The sequence below is a fragment of the Eubalaena glacialis genome, chromosome 3 (genome assembly GCF_028564815.1).
Source record: "Eubalaena glacialis isolate mEubGla1 chromosome 3, mEubGla1.1.hap2.+ XY, whole genome shotgun sequence".
NCBI classification, from domain to species: Eukaryota; Metazoa; Chordata; class Mammalia; order Artiodactyla; family Balaenidae; genus Eubalaena; species Eubalaena glacialis.
The window spans coordinates 50154397-50176140 of NC_083718.1; the positions used below are offsets into that span (position 1 = coordinate 50154397).

The window sequence follows — 21744 nt, forward strand, 5'->3', positions numbered from 1 at the left end:
CCTCAACCCCAAGTATGGAGCATGAAGGGCCTGACTTGAAGCAGCTGGGGAAGCCCAAAGCAGTGAACGCCTGTGTCAGCAGCCCAGCAGACCCATGGCAGAGGAAATCATTGCTGCTGGCCATCCTGCCTTAAACTCCAGGAATTGCAAGTCACATGCTGCCTCTAGTCTTAACACAAAGTCCTGGGCAGTTTTGTTTCCTGTCCTCCTTCACACCCGACCTTTGATTTCTGCTCAAAATACTGAACTTTCTGAAACCCAAAGCCAGTAAAGATTGGATGCCAGTGCATAATCTTCATTGCTCTCAAGCCCATCAGCTGTGAAGCCTGAGTATGGCCAAAATAAGGCCAGGTGAAACCACACTCCATCCTCTCTGTTCGCTCACCACTATGTTCTTTCTCAAGGCTTTTTGTGTCATCTGTCACTGCTCGCTGGGGGTTACTTTTACCTCCAGATGAAGAATTCCTTCGTTCTTCCACATGATATCTGCCCAAGCAGTGCTATTTGCCCGAGCTTTCCATTCCTCACATACCCTTTAGTTGGGATATGTTGAAGGATCCATTAGGAGATAATGAATAACTCACATGATCTCACCCGTCACTAAAATCTCAGTGGAAAAAAATCTTGTTTATGGAAGCTGTGTTTCTCCAAAGACCCAGCCCTCTACGCATTCTACTCATGAAGTCGTGGGCACTAAGCACACATTTGCCTCCTCGCAGGCTCTGGAAAGGATGAACAGTGGGAAATGTTCCATCCCCCATAGGAGGCAGATTTGGAATGTCAGGTCCCCCGAGCATACTGGGTACTTGGTAAAGGTACAGGAGTAGGAGAGGGGCTGTCAGCATCAAGAGTGGGGAAGACAGGGAGAGAAAAGGATGCCATCGGGGCAAAATGGCTCTTGTCTAACACAGTGCTATTTGCTGGTCCTGTTACTCTGTGTCACTTTCTGCCACTCCACTCCCACTTTATTTGCCAAATACCTCAAGATGTTTCTAAGAGGTTCTGAATTATTGACAGACCTAAGGGAGATGCTTTGGAAAACAGTAAGTACAAAAACAGACCGGTACTGCTAGTGCAAACACTTGGTCATTGGTGGTTTCCTTTTTAAGGCCAAAAGAGAAGAAGAAAAAAAAAAAAAAAAAGCCTGCCTCTGCTAAATAATAATGATATTCACAGAACAAGAGACACTGCAAGTCCAAAGTTCACAATCTCTCCAGCTTTACTCACCCCTAGCCATCTTGCTCCTTTATTGGCAGCCTGTTGAATCTGGACTCTTTTGAGGGTGACATGGTACACAGCTCCTTCCTCTACCTCTTCACCCCAGTCCTGAATCGAGCTCTGCCAGGAGATGGGACAAAGAGAAAGAAAAAGAGTATTTTTTTTTTCCTCTCCGCTAACCACAATCTATCCCAGCTGCTTTGCTGCTTACAACAGCACTCAGGGCATAAGACGGGCTGTTCAAAATAAATATTACAATCAGAGGAACACAAGACACATTGCGATAGAGGGAATGCTGAGATTTTCTTGGCCCCCAGCCCTTTCCTGTGATATCAGGAGCCCCGGACTTTTCCATTTAGTTATTTTTCCTAGACTCACTCACATATCTTAAATAGTTTTTTAAAGTCTTTTGGGGTTTTTTTCTTCCTTCTTAAAGAAACTGGGGTTTAGTCCTGATTAACTTTTCCTCCTCAAGTGAGAGGAATAATAATTCATCTGCAGAAAAAGGTTGTCCTTTTATAAGTGGCTCCGTTATTCGAGCAAACTACGTTTTAAACTCTGCCACAAACAAGTGTTTAAAATGCCAAGAGTGCTCGCTCCTTTGGAGTGAAATGCTTCGCACGTCTTTTTCTCCTCTTATTGTTTTGGAACCCACAAAGTTAGCGGGAGGTAGAAAGTTTTCATTTCCGTCAAATCATCCGGCATGTGCAGAAAAAGCAACACGTCAACTGTGTGCAGCGACCCCCTGGGTTTCCCTAAACTTGACGTTTGTGTTGTTTAAAGAGCCGCTGGGACACAGAAGCGCTCCGCGGTTCACCCAGACTCAGTCCTTTTGCCTTAAAAGTTTTCCTGTGCTGACACACATCTGCCCAGACACACCAAAGGCAACTGCTGAGAAAGTATGGTTTAAAGGGAGAAGACACGCAGAGAGGAAGGCGTAGAAAGCCGAGGGAGAAAGCTTTAGCTCTCAAGTCTGGAATCGGATTGCTCCGTTCCATCCGAGTGAATCCAAAACCCGCCCAGAGAAAGCGGGAGAAGATTCCCCACCAGAGCAGCCTCGGGAGAAGGCAGAGAGTTCTCGTTACCATTTTAGCTTGCCAAAGCAATTTCATTCTCAGTTTTCTCTCCGGTGTGTGGACGCGGCATGATGCGCCCTGCTCCCAGGCGAACGCAGTCCCCGCCCGGCTCAGCCACGGCACCTCCAGCCCCGGCCTCGCGCGGCCGCCGCGCACCCAGCACAGACACGCGCCCGCCGCCGCCGCCGCCGCCGCCGCCGCCGGTGCGCGCGACTCGTCCACAAAGGGAGCGCGGCGAGCGAGCGAGCGAGGGCGCCGCAGACTCCTCCCCACGCCACTCCGCCGCTCCGTGATGTCAGGCTTTCCTGTTTGTGCTTAGGAGCACACGCTCCATCTCTGAGATCCCATGGATAAAGTTAGCGCACAGTGATTTCTCCAGCTCTGAAAGTGATCGGCGGACAACCACCCTTTCAAGTGGATCAGGTTTTCCTGATTGGCCACCAGGTGCCAAAAAAGATCTGGGTGTGGTATGAGGAATCTAAGTGTGTTTCTCCTTTCCTTCGCTCAAGGAAATAAAGGGGGAAGGGGAGGTGCAAAAAAAGGATGGGAGGAGGCGGTCAGAAAAACGTCTATTATCTGCCTGTTACCTATTGAATTTAGATTCAGTCAGGGCGACCCCAATGAGAGTGGCAATACTAGAAGCCCGGAAGTTTTTCATTAGGACAAGAAAAGAATTGGTCAGAGGGTATTCCAAAACCCATGCCCAAGGGCTGCCCCTGTCCTGCATCAGCACACCATCAACAGGAAATGGCTCTGGACTTCTTTCTACCACCCATATGATAAGGCTCATGCAACTGTAACTGGCCATCGTGGGAGGGAAAGGGACAAAGCAGGAAAGGGTTTTGCTGAGACTGACAGCGTGGAAATTGGGCCACCAGTGGCCCCGGAGGTTCTGTGAGTCTTTGTGACTCATCACCATGGGTTGGGTTGTCTGTACTGTAGGGACACAGTGGGATAATAACTGCAGGGAAAGAGCCATTCATGAGGAGACTGCCAGAGGGAGTTTTGTCCTAACAGAAAGTAAATCAACAGCAAGATACCAGATGATAATATAATCAAACTTTGGCACGTGACAATTCCATGCCAATTGCAAAAACGTTTAGGGCTCATGACTTTTATACTATTCAGCCCTAAATGAATTTAGTCGCCTTTAAATTTTTTTTTTAAAGAAAGGCCTCTCACTGATTGCCATGCTAAGGCATAAGGCTGGGCTTTGGTTAATAATAAATACATTATGAACTGAAAAGCTAGAGAATCAAGTGTACTGATGTTCCCAGGAGAGCAAAATAAATGACAGGCCATATCAAGGAAAAAAAAAAAAATCTTTGGACATTTGAACATCTTCAAGTCACTCAGCAAATTTCCCCGCATACAACCAGAACCTACGGGGCTCAGTAACTGTGGAGAGACAGGACACGCTTTTTATAAAACGGAAGTGATCATTTCTATTCAAAAAAAAAAAAAAACGCATAAACTAGACCCTTCTGTGACCACCAGGATAGAGTGTCCCCAGTGTCCAGAGGAAATGGTGTGGAAGACCTACCTCCCTGCTTCTTAAGCCATCCTCAGCCCCCAGGCCCACCCCTATTCGGTGATCTTGAAGTACACAAGATGCACCTGGGGACAGTTAAGCAACCCATAAGATTAATTTCACCACTACTTTAACCTGATTTTTGGCTGTGAATTTGGAGATTACTCCTTAAAGTTTTCCACTCCAAGGATATAGAGTTTCTTCAACCACGCCCCTTCCGGGAAGCCCTCCTGGACAGGGCAGCTTATAACTCACAAGGCTCCACTCTGGTTTCAGATCTCCTCAGCCTCCTCTCTACTCCACCAGTTCCCAGGCTGGCCACCTGGTGTGTAAGGGGAAAACAGGCTTCCAGCAGATGCAACTTCAAAACCTGGTTTTACATTAAGAGTGAACTTGGGCGCTACTTCCCTGGGCTTTCATTTCCTCATCTGTAAAATGGGACAAACATCGATCTCATAGAGTTTGAAAAAGGATTAAATGGAACTTGTATACAAAACACCCAGCGCATGATCAGAAAAAGCTCCATTCCCTTATTATTACTGCACTTCCAAACTGCATTTTCTCAGACTCACTGAAAAGTTGTATGTATGCAATGTGGGGAAATCTAAAATGATGTCTTCTTGCTGAATAATTTCAGAGAGGTTTTCCAAGAATGACTACTTGTATTTATACCTTATAATGTACGTGATTTTATCCAAATGTTGATCCTCAAAGAAAGGTTGGTTTTAGATACAGCAATCAAGTGTTGCAGTTTATAATTTTTAAATATTTATTTTAAAATATTCCACCTGCAGGCAGCTCAAGTCAGTATTACCTTACTACACATACTTTTGGGTTAAAATACTTCTGGTCAATATGTGGGAAGGATAAACCAGTAAGCCATTTATAACTAAGTTTGAATTTAGTTACCAGATTAATCTACCCATGATCTAGCATGGCCCTAAAAGAACAGGTCAAGTTTTGTTAAAAGGATATCAGCAACGTTTCATACTTTTCAGCATACAAGTCTTTGAACTCCTTGGTTAAGTTTATTCCTAGGCATTTTATTCTTTTCAATGCTATTGTAAGTGGGACTGTTTTCTTAATTTCATTTTCAGATTATTCATTATTAATGTATATAAATGCAACTGATTTTTATATATTGATTTTAAATGCTGCAACTTTACTCAATTCATGTATTAGTTCTGACAAGTTTCAACACACCATGCCGGGAAAACTGGATATCCACATGCAAAAGAATGAAATTGAACACTTATCTTACACCATACACAAAAGTCAACTCAAAATAAACTAAAGACTTAAAACGTAAGACCTGAAACTATAAAACTCCTAGAAGAATACATAGGGGAAAAGCTTCATAGCATTGGTGTTTGCAATTATTTCATGGATATGACATCAAAAGCATGGATATGACATCAAAATCATGTAGTGAGACTACATGAAACTACAAAGCTTCTGCACAGCAAACAATTATAACAGAGTGAAAAGGCAACCTATGGTATGGGAGAAAATATCTGCAAACAACATATCTGATAAAGAGTTAATATCCATAATATATAAGGAGCTCCTACACTCAATACCAAATAATAATAATAATAATAACTGAGTTTTAAGATGGGCAAAGGACCTAAAAAAAATTTCTCCAAAGATGTACAAATGGTCAACATTATGTGAAAAGAGGCTCAACATGACTAATCATCAGGGAAATGCAAATCAAAACCACAATAAGATATCATCTCACACCTCTTAGGATGGCCATTACTTTAAAAAACAAAACAACAACAACAACAAAAAACCAAAGACAAAAAATAACCCCACAAATGTTGACAAGGATGTAGAGAAAAGGAAACTCTTAGTAAGAATGTTAATTGGTACAGCCATTACAGAAAACAATGTGGAAGTTCCTCAATAAATTAAGAATAGAACTACCATATGATCCAACAATCCCACTACTGGGTATTTATCCAAAAGAATTTAAGTCAAGATCTCAAAGAGACCTGAGTGCTCCCACATTCACTGCAGCACTATGCATAATAGCCAAGATGTGGAAACAAACTAAATGTCCATCAATGGATGAATGGATAAAGAAAATGTGGTACATATATACAATGGAATATTACTCAGCCATAAAGAGAACGAAATTGTGCCATTTGCAGAGATGTGGATGGACCTAGAGACTGTCATACAGAGTGAAGTAAGTCAGAAAAACAAATATCATATAATATCACTTATATGTGGAATCTAGAAAAATGGTACAGCTGAACTTATTTGCAAAGCAGAAATAGAGACACAGATGTAGAGAACAAATGTATGGATACCAAGGGGGGAAGGAGGGGATGAATTGGGAGATTGAGATTGACATATATACACTACTATGTATAAAACAGATAACTAATGAGAGCCTACTGTATAGCACAGGGAACTCTACTCAATGCTCTGTGGTGACCTAAATGGGAAGGAAATCCAAAAAAGAGGGGATATATGTATACATATAGCTGATTCACTTTGCTGTACAGCAGAAACTAACACAACATTTTAAAGCAACTATACTCCAATAAAAATTAATATAAAAAAACAAAAAAGAAGATGTGGTATATACAGACAATGGAATATTATTCAGCCTTAAAAAAAAGGAGGACATCCTGTATATGTGAGAACACAGATGAACCTAGAGGACATTATGCTAAGTAAAATAAGCCAGTCACAGAAGGACAAATACTGCATGATTCCACTTACATGAGGTATCTAAAGTAATCAAAGTCGTAGAAGCAGAAAGTAGAATGGTGGTTGCCAGGGGTTGGGGGAGGGAGCAATAAGGAGCTGCTTTTCAATGTGTATCAAGTTTCAGTTACGCAAGATTAAAAAGTGCTAGAGATCTACTGTACAATATTGTGCTTATAGTTCATAGTAATGTACTGTACACTTGAAAATTTGTTAAAGTTGAGGGGGAGGTGAAGGAGATCAGGAAAGATCTATACTTAAAGCATTAGGATGTTGCTAGGAATAGTTTTATGTTGCCATATTTGGTGACGACTGACAGTCAGTAGCAATAGAAGATTCTTAGGATATAACAGGAAAAAGGAAGAGGTATGGAAGAACCCCAAACTAAAGGAAAAAAAAAAAGCTTTCTTGCTCTACAGTTTCAGCAGAGCCAATAAATAGAGAACTCGTAAGAGCAAACATAAGCAGCTGGTGTGCAGATTCTTTAAGAGAATCTATCTAGAAGTGGAAATACGTAGTTTATATACTCCATTTATTCATTTATTTATTCATTGGCTTCTATGACACCATGCTTTTCTAGATTTTATTCTACATCTCTGGCTGCAAGAAAAAAATGAAAAATATAAAAATTATGACGGTATACTGATGTACGTAGGTTGACATGTAGTAATACTTATGTGCCTGGGTAAATGATGAGACATTTGGCATCGAAGAGCCAGAATTTGAATCCCAGCTCTAGACAATGTGTCAACCAAGAGTTTGACCCTCACTTCTCACAGGTTTGGTGTCCTCATCTGTTTCTTTTCATGCTTATCATGAGTGTTAAGAAAACTATCCTATATAAAGTATCTAACAGTATAAACTATGCTATATAAAGCACCTAATAGAGTGCTTGGAACATAGGGGGCCTTGAATAAAAATATATCTCCTTCCCTCCCTAACCCCCCACTCTTTCCCTTTAATGTAATTCTGTATTCATTTACTGCATTTGGTTTGCAATCTGCATGTTCTTCAAATGTCTGCTTAGGTAATAGATTGTACTGCATGACAGAGAAGTAAGAGCAGTGCAAGTATAACAGACGCTGGACTTGGAAATAAGTAGTTAAGAACTTGTCTTAAAGATGGCAATATCAGCATAAGATGGTATGAAATGGGAAGGCCATGGCTTTGTCCTCAAACTCAATGCCAGCCTATGATATCCTGCTCCCAGTAAAAGTATAGAGGAAAACAGTCCTAAGAGAGCACTAGTGATAATAATAACAACAGCAGCTATGTGAAAAAAGCTAAATAACTGAGAGGTCAGGATTCTCCTTCCATGTGTTAGGACTGCTGAGTGCATATTGCCTCTACTTCCTTAAAAACCTCACCTAAACAGATAAGTTTGAAAACCTTTCCCACTTTTGAATGGAATTGACAATAGCCATTTTGCAACATTTTATTCACAAACTATACCTTTAGCTGTCTGTAGGTCCCCAAAAAAACTTTTGGTGGAGGACATAAGCAAGTAAGTTACTTATTTGCTTCTTAACTCCTTCCCCCAACAGTATCAAAGGTTTGTCAAAATGCAAACTGCTTAATCCTCCCAGCGTCCCTATGAAATGCTTCTCCCTACTCTTAAGGCTTATAGGCTGTGTTGCTCATTAACTTTCCATCTTCAGCTTCCCACTATCAGCCAGGCATCCTGCTATGGTTGTTTCTAGCTCTGCTAACTGGGGTTGCCCCCATTCACCTACTCTTTGCTTGAACTTTCAACCTTGCTTTGCAAAAGGTAAGGAGACAGTCATGCTTGGTTAAAGATGGCCAGTCCTCCAAACACTCTTTAAGCAGTAGACAGTTGCTGCTATCTTCTGAGAGCCCAAAGTGATTTTTACTAATTATCACAGAGATACTATGAAGTATAAGTTAAAATTTTTCAATTCTCTATTAGGGGTTTTTTATTTAGGCAAGCAAATGACAAGTCAATTTTAGTTGGACCTACTACAACTAGAGTAGAGGCTGCCCTAGGGGGCAGAAAACGGAGACAGAAGAAACATAAATAGCACTCAACAGATGGCAGGCCAAAGGCATAGGACTCCTCTGGCCATGATGACAAACAATTTTCAACTAATAGTTTACCAATTGTTGGTGGTTACTCCTTTTTTTCAACTTGAAGAGTTTTTTTTTTTTAATGTTTATTGGAGTATAATTGCTCTACAATGGTGTGTTAGTTTCTGCTTTACAACAAACTGAATCAGCCATACATATACATATATCCCCATATCTCCTCCCTCTTGCATCTCCCTCCCACCCTCCTTATCCCATCCCTCTAGGTGGTAACAGAGCACCAAGTTGATCTCCATGTGCTATGTGGCTGCTTCCCACTAGCTATCAATTTGACATTTGGTAGTGTATATACGTCCATGCCACGCTCTCACTTTGTCCCAGCTTACCCTTCCCCGTCCCCGTGTCCTCAAGTCCATTCTCTACATCTGCGTCTTTATTCCTGCCCTGCCCCTAGGTTCTTCAGAACCTTTATTTATTATTTTTTTTTATATTCCACATATATGTGTTAGCATACGGTATTTGCTTTCCTCTTCCTGAATTACTTCACTCTGTATGACAGACTCTAGGTCCATCCACCTCACTACAAATAACTCAATTTCGTATCTTTATATGGCTGAGTAATATTCCATTGTATATATGTGCCACATCTTCTTTATCCATTCATCTGTCGATGGACACTTAGGTTGCTTCCATGTCCTGGCTACTGTAAATAGAGCTGCAGTGAACATTGTGGTACATGACTCTTTTTGAATTATGGTTTTCTCAGGGTATATGCCCAGTAGTGGGATTGCTGGGTCATATGGTAGTTCTATTTTTAGTTTTTTAAGGAACCTCCATACTGTTCTCCATAGTGGCTATATCAATTTACATTCCCACCAACAGTGCAAGAGGGTTCCCTTTTCTCCACACCCTCTCCAGCATTTATTGTTTGTAGATTTTTTGATGATGGCCATTCTGACCGCTGTGAGATGATATCTCATTGTAGTTTTGATTTGCATTTCTCTAATGATTAATGATGTTGAGCATTCTTTCATGTGTCTGTTGGCAATCTGTATATCTTCTTTGGAGAAATGTCTATTCAGGTCTTCTGCCCATTTTTGGATTGGGTTGTTTGTTTTTATGATATTGAGCTGCATGAGCTGCTTGTAAATTTTGGAGATTAATCCTTTGTCTGTTGCTTCATTGGCAAATATTTTCTCCCATTCTAAGGGTTGTCTTTTCGTCTTGTTTATGGTTTCCTTTTGCTGTGCAAAATCTTTTAAGTTTCATTTGGTCCCATTTGCTTATTTTTGGTTTTATTTCCATTTGTCTAGGAGGTGGGTCAAAAAGGATCTTGCTGTGATTTATGTCATAGAGTGTTCTGCCTATGTTTTCCTCTAAGAGTTTGATAGTGTCTGGCCTTACATTTAGGTCTTTAATCCATTTTGAGTTTATTTTTGTGTATGGTGTTAGGAAGTGTTCTAATTTCATTCTTTTACATGTAGCTGTCCAGTTTTCCCAGCACGACTTATTGAACAGGCTGTCTTTTCTCCATTGTATATTCTTGCCTCCTTTATCAAAAATAAGGTGACCATATGTGACCAATGGTTACATATGGGTTACAATGGGTTACAACCCACCATATGTGTGTGGGTTTACCTCTGGGCTTTCTATCCTGTTCCATTGATCTATATTTCTGTTTTTGTGCCAGTACCATACTGTCTTGATTACTGTAGCTTTGTAGTATAGTCTGAAGTCCAGGAGCCTGATTCCTCCAGCTCCGTTTTTCTTTCTCAAGATTGCTTTGGCTATTCGGGGTCTTTTGTGTTTCCATACAAATTGTGAAATTTTCTGTTCTAGTTCTGTGAAAAATGCCATTGGTAGCTTGATAGGGATTGCATTGAATCTGTAGATTGCTTTGGGTAGTATAGTCATTTTCACAATGTTGATTCTTCCAATCCAAGAACATAGCATATCTCTCCATCTGTTTGTATCATCTTTAATTTCTTTCATCAGTGTCTTATAGTTTTCTGCATACAGGTCTTTTGCCTCCCTAGGTAGGTTTATTCCTAGGTATTTTATTCTTTTTGTTGCAGTGGTAAATGGGAGTGTTTCCTTAATTTCTCTTTCAGATTTTTCATCATTAATGTATAGGAATGCAAGAGATTTCTGTGCACTAATTTTGTATCCTGCAACTTTACCAAATTCATTGATCAGCTCTAGTAGTTTTCTGGTAGCATCTTTAGGATTCTCTGTGTATAGTATCATGTCATCTGCAAACAGTGACAGCTTTACTTCTTCTTTCCAATTTGGATTCCATTTATTCCTTTTTCTTCTCTGATTGCTGTGGCTAAAACTTCCAAAACTATGTTGAATAATAGTGGTGAGAGTGGGCAACCTTGTCTTGTTCCTGATCTTAGAGGAAATTGTTTCAATTTTTCTCCATTGAGAACGATGTTGGCTGTGGGTTTGTCATATATGGCCTTTATTATGTTGAGGTAAGTTCCCTCTATGACTACTTTCTGCAGGGTTTTTATCATAAATGGGTGTTGAATTTTGTCAAATGCTTTTTCTGCATCTATTGAGATGATCATATGGTTTTTCTCCTTCAGCTGGTTAATATGGTTTATCACACTGATTGATTTGCATATATTGAAGAATCCTTGCATTCCTGGGAGAAACCCCACTTGATCATGGTGTATGATTCTTTTAATGTGCTGTTGGATTCTGTTTGCTAGTATTTTGTTGAGGATTTTTGCATCTATGTTCATCAGAGATATTGGCCTGTAGTTTTCTTTCTTTGTGACATCTTTGTCTGGTTTTGGTATCAGGGTGATGGTGGCCTCATAGAATGAGATTGGGAGTGTTCCTCTCTCTGCTATATTTTGGAAGAGTTTGAGAAGGATAGGTGTTAGCTCTTCTCTAAATGTTTGATAGAATTCACCTGTGAAGCCATTTGGTCCTGGGCTTTTGTTTGTTGGAAGATTTTTAACCACAGTCTCAATTTCAGTGCTTGTGATTGGTCTGTTTATATTTTCTATTTCGTCCTGGTTCAGTCTCAGAAGGTTGTGCTTTTCTAAGAATTTGTCCATTTCTTCCAGGTTGTCTATTTTATTGGCATAGAGTTGCTTGTGGTATTCTTTCATGATCCTTTGTATTTCTGCAGTGTCAGTTGTTACTTCTCCTTTTTCATTTCTAATTCTATTGATTTGAGTCTTCTCCCTTTTTTTCTTGATGAGTCTGGCTAATGGTTTATCAATTTTGTTTATCTTCTCAAAGAACCAGCTTTTAGTTTTATTGATCTTTGCTGCTGTTTCTTTCATTTCTTTTTCATTTATTTCTAATCTTTATGATTTCTTTCCTTCTGCTAACTTTGGGGTTTTTTTGTTCTTCTTTCTCTAATTGCTTTAGGTGTAAGGTTAGGTTGTTTATTTGAGATGTTTCTTATTTCTTGAGGTAGGATTGTATTGCTATAAACTTCCCTCTTAGAACTGCTTTTGCTGCATCCCATAGGTTTTGGGTCATCGTGTTTTCATTGTCATTTGTTTCTAGGTATTTTTTGATTTCCTCTTTGATTTCTTCAGTGATCGCTTGGTTATTTAGTAGTGTATTGTTTAGCCTCCATGTGGTTGTATTTTTTACAGATTTTTCCTGTAATTGATATCTAGTCTCATAGCATTGTGGTCAGAAAAGATACTTGATGATTTCAATTTTCTTAAATTTACCAAGGCTTGATTTGTGACCCAGGATATGATCTCTCCTGGAGAATGTTCCATGAGCACTTGAGAAGAAAGTGTATTCTGTTGTTTTTGGATGGAATGTCCTATAAATATCAATTAAGTCCATCTTGTTTAATGTATCATTTAAAGCTTGTGTTTCCTTGTTTGTTTTCATTTTGGATGATCTGTTGATGAAAGTGGAGTGTCAAAGTCCCCTACTATTGTTGTGTTACTGTCAATTTCCCCGTTTATGGCTGTTAGCATTTGCCTTATGTATTGAGGTGCATAAATATTTATACTTGTTATATCTTCTTCTTGGATTGATCCCTTGATCATTATATAGTGTCCTTCTTTGTCTCTTGTAATAGTCTTTATTTTAAAGTCTATTTTGTCTGATATGAGAATTGCTACTCCAGCTTTCTTTTGATTTCCATTTGCATGGAATATCTTTTTCCATCCCCTCACTTTCAGTCTGTATGTGTTCCTAGATCTGAAGTGGGTCTCTTGTAGACAGCATATATACGGGTCTTGTTTTTGTATCCATTCAGCCAGTCTATGTCTTTTGGTTGGAGCATTTAATCCATCTGCATTTAAGGTAGTTATTGATATGTATGTTCCTATTACCATTTTCTTAATTGTTTTGGGTTTGTTATTGTAGGTCTTTTCCTTCTCTTGTGTTTCCTGCCTAGAGAAGTTCCTTTAGCATTTGTTGTAAAGCTGGTTTCATGGTGCTGAATTCTCTTAGCTTTTGCTTGTCTCTAAAGGTTTTAATTTCTCCATCGAATCTGAATGAGATCCTTGCTGGGTGGAGTAATCTTGGTTGTAGGTTGTTCCCTTTCATCCCTTTAAATATGTCCTGCCACTCCCTTCTGGCTTGCAGAGTTTCTGCTGAAAGATCAGCTGTTAACCTTTTGGGGATTCCCTTGTATATTATTTGTTGTTTTTCCCTTGCTGCTTTTAATAATTTTTCTTTGTACTTAATTTTTGATAGTTCGATTAATGTGTGTCTTGGCATGTTTCTCCTTGGATTTATCCTGTATGGTACTCTCTGCACTTCCTGGACTTGATTGACTATTTCCTTTCCCATATTAGGGAGGTTTTCAACTATAATCTCTTCAAATATTTTCTCAGTCCCTTTCTTTTTCTCTTCTTCTTCTGGGACCCCTAAAATTCAAATGCTGGTATGTTTAATGTTGTCCCAGAGGTCTCTGAGACTGTCCTCAATTCTTTTCATTCTTTTTTCTTTATTCTGCTCTGCAGTATTATTTTATCTTCCAGAGAATTTTTCTTTCCTTCTAGAGAATTTTTAATTTCATTTATTGTGTTGTTTATCACTGTTTGTTTGTTCTTTAGGTCTTCTAGGTCCTTGTTAAACGTTTCTCATATTTTCTCCATTCCATTTCCAAGATTTTGGATCATCTTTACTATCATTACTATGAATTCTTTTTCAGGTAGAGTGCCTCTTTCCTCTTCATTTGTTTGGTCTGGTGGGGTTTTGCCTTGCTCCTTCATCTGCTGTGTGTTTCTGTCTTCTCATTTTGCTTAACTTACTGTGTTTGGGGTCTCCTTTTCGCAGGCTGCAGGTTCGTAGTTCCCGTTGTTTTTAGTGTCTGCCCCCAGTGGCTCAGGTTGGTTTAGTGGGTTGTGTAGGCTTCCTGGTGGAGGGGACTGGTGCCTGTGTTCTGGTGGATGAGGCTGGATCTTGTCTTTTTGGTGGGCAGGACCACATTCGGTGGTGTGTTTTGGGGTGTCTGTGACCTTATTATGATATTAGGCAGCCTCTCTCCTAATGGGTGGGGTTGTGTTCCTGTCTTGCTAGTTGTTTGGCATAGGGTGTCTAGCACTGTAGGTTGCTGGTCGTTGAGTGGATGTGGGTCTTAGTGTTGAGATGGAGATCTCTGGGAGAGCTTTCGCCATTTGATATTACATGGAGGCTGGAGGTCTCTGGTGGACCAGTGTCCTGAATTCAGCTCTCCCACCTCAGAGGCACAGGCCTGACACCCAGCCAGAGCACCAAGACCCTGTCAGCCACCCGGCTCAGAAGCAAAGGGAGAAAAAAAGAAAGAAGAAAAAAATAAAATAAAATAATGTTATTAAAATAAAAAAAATTTTTAATTATGAAAAATAAAAAAACCTTTTAAGTAATAATAAAAAGAAAGAAGAGAGCAACCAAACCAAAAACAAATCCACCGATGATTACAAGTGCTAAAAACTATACTAAAAAAAAAAACCAAAAAAACGGACAGACAGAACCCTAGGACAAATGGTAAAAGCAAAGCTATACAGACAGACTCACAAAAAGAAGCATAAACATACACACCCACAAAAAAGAGAAAAAGGAAAAAAATATATATATTTTGGGAGGTCTGAGGTCTTCTGCCAGCATTCAGTAGGTGTTCTGTAGGAGCTGTTCCACATGTAGATTTATTTCTGATGTATTTGTGGGGAGGAAGATGATCTCCACGTCTAACTCCTCTGCCATCTTGAAGGTCTCCTTGATGGTTACTCTTAATTGTTGATGATGCTTTCCTGAGGAGGAAGTTGGTTACTGGAATACTATTTGTAACTTGGGCTAATAAGCATTATAAGCTCATCTAATTATAGATTTCTGTAAAGAAAAAAGGACATCCAGAAATGTGTTCACATGGCTGAAAAGATCAAAACAGAACAATCAGCTTGGACATAATGCCAGGTCTCTGTGACATACAATAAAACATTCTACAAAATGAGAGACAGGTGACCTGATGCCATGAAGGGCTTTAACCAAGATTCTGGAAGGAGTTACAGGGCAATTAGCCAAATTATATCTTGTTTCAGGGCTAAAGGAACCTCCTTTTTCCATAATAATGGTATTGAAGTAGTACTGAAAACCCCAATAAATTATACCTGTTAGAACATAGTAGCTAGAATGATGACTCTGTAGTCAGAGACACCTAGATTTGAGTCCTGATCCATCACTTCTCTCTGAGGCAAGATCTCAACTCTAAGTCTATGAAAAATAGGGATATAAACACCTTCCTCATTAGCTCATAGTGAGGATTAAATGAAATAATCCACATCAAGCCTTTGGCATTGTATCCGGCACCACAGTTAATAATTAATGTTGATGATGATGATGATGGTGTCAAGTTAACACATTGCAAAAGCTACAAGAGACTGACTACATTAAAAATCAGACCTATAGATTGAGTAGTTCAAGATTTTGCAGGCTGAAGCTAAAACTTCATGTTATGAAGAAACATAAGCCCCACAAACTGGTTAGTCAATGAGCAACATTTACTGAGTTGCTACATGGCACAGAAAAATACTGTGCTCTGTATCCTTTCCCACCTCAAACTACCTCCACACAGGGATCAGAGTAATCTTTTCCAATCACCATACCATCACCTCCTATCCTTAAATCCCTCCAGTAGCTCCCCATTGTTAAGGATAAAAACCTAAATCTTTTTCATATGCTATAAGGCCTTGCCCAGGTGGGCCCCTTCCACTTCACTTTACGTACATTCTCTGGATTCAGTGACCCAAGTCTTCTTTCAATGTCTTTAACATATCTGGCTCCCCACATCACAGAGCCTTTACTCATGTGATTCCCTCTTTTGGGGAACATCCCTCCCTCTTCTCCTCTCCCACTTGGGCTAAATCCCCCTCTTATGTGCTCTCATGGCACCATGTTTCTCCCTTTGTAGCTCTACCACAGTTGTAATTTTTCATTGAATTGTATGATTACTTGATAAATATCGATTTCCCCCAAACTCTATGAAGGTAGAGGTAATGTTAGTTTTTTCTCATCTCTGTACTCTAGCACCTCACACAGTGCCTAGCACATAGTAGATGCTCAATAAATAACTATTTGATCTACTGATAGACCGATACATAGATGAATGTCATGCTGTAAATTCAGCAAATGCTTAGTAACTGTTGCTGAGTAATATAAATAAATCTTAGATATTACCTCCACCTTAAAGTTGCTTATACTCTAAAAGCAGAAAAAGAACAAAGGGAATAAATGAAAAATGACTTTACGAAGCCACAGACCAGCAGGTACAGATTTAGAGAACAGGGCACACTGAGCAATGTGTCTCTGAGAGGACACTGAGAAAATCAGCCAGGTGGTGAGCACCCTTAAAGAACTTGCAGATAATTACAGTTTTTATTAAGACTGTGATAACCACTAGCTTTGAAGAAAAAGAAAAATACGAACTGGAAGGAAGAAAGGAAGATCTTCCTGTAGAGAGAATGCAAGCTTCGAAGGATAATATTTGCTTGGAAAAGTGGCTCATGTAGTCCAGGGAAATGAGGTTTGGATAAAGAAGGTAGTTGGTGGAGATTCCTGAATTGTTCTTAAGAGGAAATTGAAATGATAAAAGAGTGTGTACAAGATGATTCTAATACTTGTCCAAAGGATAGCTTAGAGGGAAGAAAGCAGAGAGGTAGAGCCATCTGATAGGAAGCTATTATAGTCATGTATGTGCCAAATAATTAACACCTGAGATAAGGGTTTGAAATAAAGAAATGAGTCTGAGTGATATTTTGGAAAAATAAATGTTGCAACTTGAGGATAGGCAGCATGTTGCAAGTAAATGAGGATGGAAAGAAAAAAAAAAAAACCTGCAAGGTTTTAAGACTGGGACGTTGGGATTGTGGTGGAGACGTGAAAATAAAGAGAAAATGAGAAGGACATTCTCCTATGGGGGAAAATATGATCAGTTCAGTTCTGGGGAGAAAGAAAATAGAGATATTGAAGTGATAGGAAGGAAAGATAAAGACTAGAAATGAAGAAAGTGAGTTGCAAGTTAGTACTTACAGGAAGTTGTTTGAAACCATGAACGCACATGATTGCAAGTTAGTACTTACAGGAAGTTGTTTGAAACCATGAACGCACATGATTTTTCCTCAGTGGAAGAGATGCAGAGTCTAAACAGTCTCAAAACGTACCCACAACTGAAGACGACCAATCAAAAGTAACCAAAGACAAGAGCAAGGGGAAAAGGAGAACTGGGAGAGCTTGGGTTATGGAAACTAACGCTGAAAGGAAAACTTACTGCCACTAATAATTCTCAAACACACTAAAATCAGTCTTGGAATACAGTTCAGTGTGCTTTAGAATACTTCAAATGACAAAAGATTTACCTTCTCTCATTATCACAAGATGCTACACACATTTAAAAGGATTTTCCCTGTTTAAAAACATCCAAAAGTTTTTAAAAAATTATCACCAGTTATTCTATTCTGTGACACTCTTCAATAAAATGTAACCAAAGTTAATTGAACCTCTTAGTGTGGTCAGTTACATAACATCAGAATTGCTGAATAGCTTAAATGTGGTGTTTTCCCAGAAATATTTGTCTTCTGGATGAAACCAAGAATGGAAAGTTTCTGCCTTAAAGGAGAACTTTTGAGAAGGTAGAAAGAAAAGAAAAACATATATAACGGAAATATAACTTTCACAATAATTAACCAAAATCCTGCAAATACAGTAACTACTCACACAGAGATACACAAAAACACAAAGAAAAGTGAATTTTACCACTTTAGAGAGCTACTTGTGGATTGTGTATCAATTAGATAATATCTTTTTAAAAATCAAAAATATCTCAAATATTGCCTTTGCCAGGAACAAATTTAGACAGATCTTTGGTTCTTGTTATTTTCCTGTTAAATTGGCAGAATCAACTCATACTAACCCATACCGATCCTGTTTTGTCTAGGACACGAAGTAAGGTCTATAGAATGAAACTGTGTTTAGTTCAGGGCAGGAGAAGGGGAGGAGTCATAACCTTGGCTTATTCAGCTTCTTATAGATAGGAGAACAGCTGATGCTCTAGAAAGGTGTCTACCTTGGTTTTTCTCCCCTTTTCATCCAGAGATTTTGTGTGGGGCGGGGTGGGGGGGGCCGGCTGAACTGAGTGTGTGTATGTATTATGGGATAAGAGAATTGATAGAGTAGGTTGGCCTTAATCTCGAACCTTAATCATAAAATCTAATGATTTCTCTCCAGAATAACATAAACCCAACAGAAAGGCACTATAAAGAAATGACGGTGCAACTGTAAGTTATACAGCAACCTTAGAACAAAATAAGTAACATACTTTTACTTATAGCCAAATAGATAATATATTTAACATCATTCAAAGGAATTCCTCTCCTTAACTTGCCAGGATGCCCTGCTGTGAAGTCAGTGTGTCCTCAGCCTCAGGAAACCACACCCCCCTTGGTTGAAGGCTCATGACCTTAGCAGGAGGACCAGCTGACATTCCTGGCATACAACTCAGGCTAAGTTCTTGGTCTTTGCCACCTGAAAAGGCTCGGGGGTAAAGTGGAAATTGGGCAAGCAGTGGGAAATCCCTCAATTTGATTAGTCCTATAAATCCATACCAGACTCAAGCTGCCCAAAGAGGGTCCAGAAGGTCCTAGAATCAGTTCCAGTACCAAAAAGAAATTAAATTCACTTCGGGTATAGGTTCCCAGGATTCCAGGACAAAATTTGGACCTCCTAGGATTTTGTTGTGACCATGAACCATGTGAAGGGCATCATCCTAGGATGGTGGAGCAGCAAGATAGAAAAAGCCCAGCTGTATCATCTCATAGAACAGAGCTGCCATCACAGTCCTGGATGGCCTATCTCTGGACTGTTTTGTGGGAGAGAAATAGAATTCCTTCTTGTTTAAACTACTGTAAATTTGACTCTCTGTTACAAGTTGCCAAACCTACATCTTAAGATACCTGTTAAATAGAGCAGAAATCATTAAAGGTAAGAAAGTCACTTAGCCAAAGGCTAGATCATAATATTCTAAGATTGAGTCTCATGCACTCTGATTCTGAAATTGTTCTGGGCTCTGAAAGGGATTCTTTTACCTATTTATGAATTCCCGTGCGATGAATATTGACTGAGTGTTCACTACACCACAGGCACTGTGCTAGGCATTGCAGAAATAACTTTCAACAAGACAGCTGTGGTACCTGCCTCCTGGTGCTAATGGATTAGAGGGAGAAACAGAACAAACCATGTACATTACAATACGACAGATGCGGAGAGAAGGGCTGCTACTGGAGTATAGAGGCTGAGCCTATAGGATTTAGGGATCGCTTCCTGGAGAAAATGATCTCTAAGCTGAGCTCTGAAAGATGAGATGGACTTAGAAGTAGTAGAGGAAGTGGATGGGGGAGGAGGAGAGAGCAATCCAGGCAGAGGGAACAGAATACGGGAAGACCCGGGACTTAGAGGGATTGCAGACCAAATAGAACCCTAGGCATGGCCCCGTAGTTCACAAAACTAGCCAAATATTTTGTACCAAATGGTACTACGCATTTTTCCTAAAAAAGAAGTAGCACTATAGCTTCACTTTCTGAGCACTAATTTGGCATAATAGTATAATATACTAACTGGATGTATGTCCCTTGGAAACATGAAGTACGCTTTGTTTTATTTTATATAATCACATAATCCCTCAAATAATCCTCTGTGAAGGGTCAGGTAAATAAATAACTATTTTAATGACTTTAACAGAGCACACACTATGTGTAAGGTGCTGATTGCACATCCTGGTCCTGGGTCTAAGTAAGGAAGGCAAACAAGGGAATGACCTAAGTAAGCAGGCAAGAGGGAAAGGCATGACTGTGGGCTTCTATGGAACTGTATAGACTCCAAGTTCCAAATCAGAATGTTAGTGTTGCAGTTTGTTCCGCTTAGAACAGCCATCCTAGCACATCCCAGGTAAGAGTCTGACCCCTGTCTGGGGGCAGGAATACAGGCTGGATGGAAGGACCTCTTGCAAGTCCACCTTGGAAATACTCGGTGTTGGTGCTACCCCTGATCATGGAATGAGAGAGAAGAGTGGGATCTCTTTTGAGGGAAGAAAAAGAAATTTAGAGAGCGTGAATGCTGTGAGCCTCCTGAAGGAGGCTTGAAGTAGGAATAGAATTTCTAGGTGGTAGGGAGGGGGTTTTAGGGAAGCAGGGCAGGAACGAAGGAGAGAGCAATCCGAGAAGAAGGAAAAGTGTAAGCCCAAGTTTAGAGTCAAATGTGAGGCCATGACAGACCAGGCAGAGGGAAGGAGGCCACCCAGCCCTGCCACACCACCTGGGCACATGTGCCCATTGCCCCTCTGGCTCACTCTCTCACCAGAGCATTCCATGAGTCATATTGATAGAAATGTGTAACTTCACCCAGTGTAGGCTGTCCAAGTTCCTCCGTGCTCTGGTGGTTTGTTTGAGATTTACATCCCTTCTTGGGGTAGGTCAGAATTTTGTATAATTTAGTGACTACAGCATGATTGTCACCTGTTTGCAGGTATGAATACCTTTGTATTGGTAATCACTAACGCTTTCTGTCACTTTGCAGTTTACAAAGTGATTCTACATACCTTAGTTCCCTTAATCCTCACAACAACTCCCAAAAGTAGAGGTATTACTATCTCCATTTTATGACGTAAGAGACAGAAATGTCAAGACTACAAAGACGATATACATGCTTGGAGCCAGGTCTTTCAACTCCAAATATCATGCTACTTTCAAAAGAATACATTTTTGTTTTTAGAATATTTGTCTGCAACTTTGCTTGTATTTTTTTTTAGGACTTACAGCACCTCATGAAGTACATTAGTTTTTCATACCCATTAATAAGTAGAGGTGCATGCACACAGTTGCCAGCAGTCAAGAATTATGTCCTTTCTGGCTCTTTCATGAGTGTCTTATCCTTTTCATTTCCAGTGCCACTATCCTGGTTCAGGTTCGTACTGCCTGGCACGATGGCTCCGTTCGTTCATTCATACAATCAGGCATGCTCCAGGTACTGTGCTAGGTGCTGGGTGTGCTGGGGGATCAATACAGAGCCCCTGCTTTCAAAGGACTTACAGTCTAGGGAGGAGAGAGACAAGTAAATAGGACCTTGCAAAGAACGTGAGAATGCTTCATGGAGGGAGCACATAGCGGGGCCCCTAACATCAAGAAGAGGCACCGAATCCAGAGTCAAGGAGTTAGGGATGCCTAAAGCTGAGACTTTAATGGGAAGCAAAAATTAGCAGATGGAAAGGGGGAGAAATGCTTAGCTCAGGAAAAGGAATGACATGAGCAAAGGTATGGATGCTGATGAGAAGAAAGTAATTTCTCAGACAGAAATGAATATAGTTTGATAGCCTGAAGGACGAGTGCAATGGGAAGGGGCTGTTGAGAGATGCCATAAGAGTCAGATTACGAAGAGTTTGGGAGCCACATTAAAGAATCTGGACTTTATCCTGGAGCAATGGAGACCATCGAAAGCTATCACACAGTAAAGTGACATGAGAAGACTGGCATTTTAAAAAGATCTGACTGCAGTATGCAGAAAGGATAGAAGCAGCACTGCCCCCATTTAAATAGGTGAGCCACTTACGGAATTTTAACTTTTTTGGAAGCCGCATTAAAAAAATAAAAAGAAACAGGTGAAATTAATACTTAATTAATTTTAATAATAGAGTTT

General features: G+C 40.0%; 1 protein-coding gene across 3 annotated transcripts in view; it reads right to left on the minus strand.

Moving 5' to 3' along the window:
* Window positions 1-21744, minus strand: part of RGL1 (ral guanine nucleotide dissociation stimulator like 1) — a 292633-nt gene that overhangs the window by 129541 nt on the left and 141348 nt on the right. For 2 of the 3 annotated variants that reach the window (XM_061187547.1, XM_061187549.1), the window contains exon 3: window positions 1228-1338. In XM_061187547.1, coding sequence (XP_061043530.1) covers window positions 1228-1338 — 111 coding nt within the window. Of the gene's footprint in view, window positions 1-1227; window positions 1339-2303; window positions 2757-21744 lie in introns of those variants that run through there. The other variant, XM_061187550.1, reaches the window with a different exon arrangement.